The sequence below is a fragment of the Elephantulus edwardii genome, unplaced genomic scaffold, assembly GCF_000299155.1.
Source record: "Elephantulus edwardii isolate Elephantulus edwardi_28Jun2011 unplaced genomic scaffold, EleEdw1.0 scaffold00302, whole genome shotgun sequence".
In the NCBI taxonomy this organism is placed as follows: Eukaryota; Metazoa; Chordata; class Mammalia; order Macroscelidea; family Macroscelididae; genus Elephantulus; species Elephantulus edwardii.
The window spans coordinates 617969-624233 of NW_006400052.1; the positions used below are offsets into that span (position 1 = coordinate 617969).

A 6265-nucleotide genomic window follows, 5' to 3' on the forward strand; every position below is an offset into this window, starting at 1 on the left:
GGGCGGCCGCGGGCCCAGGTGAGCGGCGTTCGGGCAGCCGGCGCCTCCCCCGCAGCATCTCCCCACCTGCCCGAGCCTCCCTCCCGGCGCGCGGTGGGCTTGGCCTGAACCCCGGGGTCTCTTGTCTGTGGAAGAGGTGGGGTGCAAAGCAAGCCCACCCCCAACGCGATGCAGCCTTCGCACGGCGCAGATCCTACCTCCAGGCCTTGTCCTTCGCAGGCCCCCCTCCTTGGGAACCGTGACTGGACTGCGGGGAGAGGGAGGCTCGGGCCGCCCACGAAGGGTTAAAGTTCCTGATCCCGCCCCAGTCCCTCGCCCGCCGCCCGTGGAGCTGCGGGACCCCTCTCCGCGCCTTGCCAGCCTCTCTTCCCCATCAATCCCGCGGTGGTCTGGGCTGCTCCCCTCTTCCTGGCCCGAGGGAGCGTCTCCCATGCCCAGAAGATCACAGGTGCGGTCACTATCTAACAGGAGGAAACGGAGGTCCTGAGAAGCTCAGTTAAAGATAACAGCTAGAATAAAGTAGGATTGAACCCACTCTGGCATAGGAATGTGTACACGGAGGGTTTGCTGTGCAGCCGGTAGCACAGTACTGGTATTATTTGCTTGCTTAACCATCAAACACCCTTAGAGCTTCCCGTAGGAATGGGTACCATTATTATTCCCATTTTACAGATAAACACACTGAGGGCAGAGAAGGGAAGTGAATTGGACAAGGTCGCGAAGCAGGTAGGCGGCATGTGCCCTGTCTACTTAGAACTTTCCATGAAAGAAAGGAAGAGGAAGAATGGATTTTGGGTTGTCCTCCCAAAGGGACTGGAGCTGACCAGGACCTAGGCGCTCCCCTCTTAAACTCTCGTGGGTTGGAAAATGCCTAGTCCTTTTGGGAGGAGGACCACTGAACCCCTCTCCACTGCTTCCTGTGCTGGTTTAGAGTCGGGTGTGGTGTGACTGGGAAGGTGGAGAGATGTTTGTTATCACATACCCCTCTTTCCTCTTATATGTAAACATATATTTGGGACAGCGCAAGAGGGGAAGGCCCTTTATGAGGTGGATTGATTCAGTGACTGGGGTAATCGGGAGGGAGTGTAAGAGACAGGGCGATTGGCACAGGACAGAGCAGAGTTTAGGGCTATTGTCCATAGGGTTGCTATGAGTCGCAAGCAACTCGAAGGCACATAACAACAACAACAACATATATGTACATATATAAACATTTCAACATATATAAACTTGTCCCTACGTAATACAAATGAAAGGTTAGTGATTGGAACCCACTCAGAGGCTCTTGTGAATCTGCTTCCAAAAGAAGCCTTGAAAACCTCATGGAGTCTATGTTTACTCTACACATAGGGTTGCCATGAATTTGAATCTACTTAATGACATTGAGCTTGGCTACTGGAGTACAGCTAGCTCTTGAGTGGGATGATATGTCAGGTAGCTACTGCTGCAATAATGTTGCCTAACAAATCACCCCAAGCTTGATGTCTTAAAACACTAGCAAGTTTTTAGTCCTGGAGCCTGAGGTTCAGGCTGGACTCTGCCTTGCGGTGATAGTCTCTTCTGAGAGCATTCACATCTTGGGAGGAGGGAGGTGGGTGTTGGCTGCTTTCTTTGCTTTTTACTGCATTGACTGGGAGCTTAGACTGGGACTAACCCATGCAAGTTTTCCTCATGGCCTCAGCTGAGTGTAAGCAGAAACATACAAGTCTGTTGAATTTCAGGTTCATACCTGACACCTCCTCACTTCTACCTAACTCCATTGGCCAGGGCAAGACACGTGTGGGCCAAGGTGGGACATGTCCCCTACCCTTCCATCCCCTCCACAAAAGAAGGACACTATTTACTTGGTATGAGGCCACAAAGCAAAAAAACTCACTGCTGTCAAATTGGTTTCAGTTCATGGAGACCCTTTGGGGGCAGAGTGCACCTGATCCAAGTCTTGGTCTTTTCAGTTATTTCCTGTGCATATGAACGTTGGACAGTGAGTTGTGATGTTGGAGAAGAGCACTGAATATCCCATGGACAAACAAGTCTGCCCTGGAGGAAGTGCATCCTGGGTGCTCCTTAGAGGCAAGGATGGTGGAACTTCGTCTCACATATTTTGGACATGTTGTCAGGAGGGGACAGTACTTGGAAAAAAGCATCAGGCTGGGAAAGGTGGAGGTTAGAGGATGACCTTCAACAGGATGGATTGACACAGTGACTCTGCCAGTGAACTTGAATATATCAGATGGTGAGGATGGTACAGGACAGGGTAGAGTTCAGACCTGTTGTTCACAGGGTCGCTATGAGTCCTTGGCTCGATGGCACCTAACACAACAACAACAACAACAGGTTTCAAAGGTTCTAATCTTTATAGATTACTACATATTTCTCCCATAGAGGCTGGTGAATTTGAACCCCTGACCTTTTGGTTAATAGTCCAGCACTCAACTATTTTGTCACTAGAACTCCTTAAAGGTGTGGCTTCAATAGTGAAGAATTAAGGCTGTTAATGCAGCTGTTTAACCACAGTGCCTGTCACATCATAATTTAACTTCATGATTAACCAGATGTGTAACTTTGGGCAAATGAATTAACCTCTCTGTGCCTCAACTTCCTCCTCTGTAAAATGAGTCGGCTAATACCCTGTACTTTGGGAACTAAATCCACGGGAATTGTGATAATGGATATTAAGTACTTAATACAAAGCAAATGCTTGGGAAATCTTAACTATCACTATTACTGCATTATAGAGTTCTGTCAGCAACAATATTATTGCTCTAATAATAATAATAACAGTGATGATTTGCTCTACTCTGCGCCAAGAGCCAAGCTGAATACTTTGCCTGTAACCCTGTGCACTGTTATCCATTTACTTATTTTGCTTTTAACAAACAGAAACTTAGTCCCTTATGGTTTAAGAGGCTAGAAGCCTGAATTCAGTGTGCCAGCTCTAGGGGAAGTCATTCATTCTCTCTCTTCCAGTTCTGGAGGAAGGTCCTTGTTTCCTTCAGCATCTGTAGGCCCCATGTCCCCTGGAGATCTCTTGTGTCCCCTGAGAAATTTGTGTCAAGGACCTTATCAGCATAGGAACCCAAGTCTGCTCTTGGTTCTTCTGTCTTGGTGATAGTGAGGTTTTTACTGTGTCCATTTTAAAGACTGGAAAACTGAAGGCCAGAGAAACATTGTTAGAAGGTGAGTGTTTGAGCTTAGCTCTCATTTTTAGTCTTAATCTGTTTTTCTCCATTCTAGGCTTCACCTCCCCCAATGGCGCAGGTACCAGGAGGGGAAGTGGACAATATGGAGGGCCTGCCTGCCCCCAACAACAACAACAACAACCCCACAGCCCGCTGGGAGAGTCCAGATCGGGGTTGGGAGCGGGAGCAGCTGGCTGCCTCCACTGCAGCTGCCTCACTCTTTGAGTGTTCCCGGATCAAGGCCTTGGCAGGTACTTGGGAGGGTGTGGGCTGAGGTGGGTGAAGGGGAAGAGATGAAAAGGAGAGGGGTCTGCTGGAACAGTATTTGTATCTCTTAGTGCAGGGAATCTTAAGAGTCAGGGAGGGAGTGCATCGAGGGACACTGAGAGCTTTAATCTTTAGATCAGCCCTGTTCATGAGAATGTTTAAGAAGTGGAAACATCTGTGATGTTCAATATGGGAGCCTAGTACATGTGACTAATGAACATTTGAGATGTGGCCAGTACAATAGATGATTGTTAGTTTTATTTAATTTAAACTCTTTTACATTTACGTAGTCATACTTGGCTTGTGGCTGCCATATTAGGCAGTACAACTTTAGAACCATGGAAGAGTATAACCTTAAAAGTATAGCAAACCCCCAAATCCACTACTGTCAAGTCAGTTCTGGCTGATTATGACCCTCTTTGGAGTCTCCCATCTATTTCCCGAGTGGAGGGCCTTGTGGATTTGAACTGCCAGCTTTTGATTAGTATATCTCTCTCGTACACCACCAGTGCTCCTTTAAGAATCTGGGAATGAAAACCTTTCAGATCTTAATACCTTGGAATCACAATCAGATATTCTCTGACTTTTAGACCTTCAGTGACAGGGACCTCTGGGAAGACACTCAAGCCAAACCCATTGCCACTGACTTGATTTGGCCTTATGGCAACCCTCCATTTGTTTCTGAGGCTACAAAGCTTAATGAGAGGAGACTGCCTGTCTGTCTTCTTTGGAATGATTGATGGATTTGAACTACTGATCTTTCTATTAGCCGCCCAACACTTTAAACACTATGCCACCAGACATGTCATTCTGTCTCATTGAGGGCCTTCCTCTCTTTTGATGACCTTCTACTTTCCCCAGCATGTCTTTTGCAAGCATTAACCCCTCCTGACAATATACCCAAAGGACATGAGACCAAGTTTCACCAGCCTTGCCTCTTAGGAGCACTGTGGATTTACTTCCTGTGAGGTAAATTTGTTTGCTCTTTTGACAGTCCATGAGTTAGTCACCAGCACCACAATTCAAAGGCATTGATTCTTCTTTGGCTTTCCTTATTAACTCTCTGAAGCATAAGAAGCAATTGAACATATTGTGGTTTGCATCAGGTGCACCTAAATCTTTAAACTGACATCTTTACTTTTTTTAGTACTTTAAAGATTTTTTTAAAATTTTTTATTATTTGTTGTGCGTGTACCGTCAAATCGGATCTGACTGGTACAGGAGGAGATTTTTCCTCCTTCTGCAGCAGAGTGTCTGGATTCAAACCGCACACCTCTGAGATTGTAGTACAATTTCTTGCCACTAGGCCACCAGAGCTCCCCAAAGATATATATATATATATATATATATTTTACACAGATTGTGTTTTTATTAATTTAAATCTTTAAAAAAAACAATGTTAAATTTTAGATGTATGTGAGCAGATAATAAAATATGAAAGCAAGACAGGAGATTATAATATGAAAGTTTGAAATTTAAGAGAATGGAAAAGAAGACTAATAAAGTAAACACCCAAGTTACACACCGTATTCTACTTCTTAAGATATATAGAACAATCGAATGGATTGAGAAATTATGGTACATTCACACAATGGAATACTAAACAGCATACAGGAACAATTTTTTTTAAGCTACTACTTAACTTGAGAGGGAATGGAGAGCATTATACTGAGTGAACTAACTCCATCCCATAAGGACAAATATTGTATAAAATCATTATTGTAAAATGAGTATGAGAATCCAAAGGTGGAGCAGAAGAATGAGAATAGGTTGGGAGAGGAGTTGATCATAGGGTCATACAATCTGATGGCTGGGAGTTGGATGAAGGAAATGGGAAAGATACAGGGAGAAAAACAATGTATTTGAACTTTTTAACTAAACCAGTATTAAAAAAAAAGATAAATGGAGTGCTCAGAGATGTTTTCCACTGTCATAATGCTTACATAGATGTTATTTATCTTGTTTGTATAAATGTTTCACCAACTGGAATTGACTCCATGGCAACTAATAATAACAGCAATAACAAATATTTTATAATTTTAGAGCCTACTATGTCTGCATTTCATGATTCTTTACTATGATTTTAACAATCTCTTAAAGAATGAGAATCTGAATGTTTATAAATTAGGGCACTGGTATAGAAAAGAGAAACATGATACTTTTAGCTATACTGGCTCACTTATTTTTTTTTAAACAATATTGAATTTTCCTTGCAAACAGGGACCAGACAAGGATGCCCACTGTCATCACTTCTTTTCAATATTGTATTTTGTTTGTTTGTTTGTTTTTGGGTTTTTTCTTCTTCTTTTTTAAAAATAATTTTAGTGAGCATTTACAGAGATTTTGGATTTCCATTCATTCATTGCTGCACTTCTCTCCCCGCCCAGTCCTCCCCCACGCACCCCATTTCGCTCCTCTCTTTCAAAAGTAAAAGAAACACTCCTTCCCTGGTACACAATCCCCCGGCACCCCTCCCACCGCCCCAAGTACATTCCACTATGCAACCTTAATTGTGGACTCTTGTGATAACCATAAGACCCTATCATACATCACTTTTAAATTATTCACTCCCTCATCTGTTTCAGTGCAGTATACACAATTTATCCAGCTTTTCTCAATCTTACCCCAACCCTGATATCAGTCCCTTTTTACAACAGTGGCACCATGCAATATTTGTCCTTTTGCATCTGAGATATTTCACTCAGCATAATGTCCTCCAGGCTCACCCATTTTGAATAATATTGCATGAGTTCCTTGTTTTTCAATGCAGTGTAGTATTTCATTGTGTGAATATACCACAGCTTCTCTATCCACTCATT

At 43.8% G+C, this 6265-nt stretch overlaps 1 protein-coding gene across 1 annotated transcript in view; it reads left to right on the forward strand.

Moving 5' to 3' along the window:
• The first annotated feature begins 7 nt into the window (after positions 1–7).
• The window catches only part of SPTBN4 (spectrin, beta, non-erythrocytic 4), a 132468-nt gene continuing 126210 nt past the window's right edge, over positions 8–6265 (forward strand). Inside the window, exons 1-2 of the mRNA XM_006900898.1 lie at positions 8–18; positions 3235–3430. Coding sequence (XP_006900960.1) covers positions 3250–3430 — 181 coding nt within the window. The 5' untranslated portion in view covers positions 8–18; positions 3235–3249. The remainder of the gene's footprint in view (positions 19–3234; positions 3431–6265) is intronic.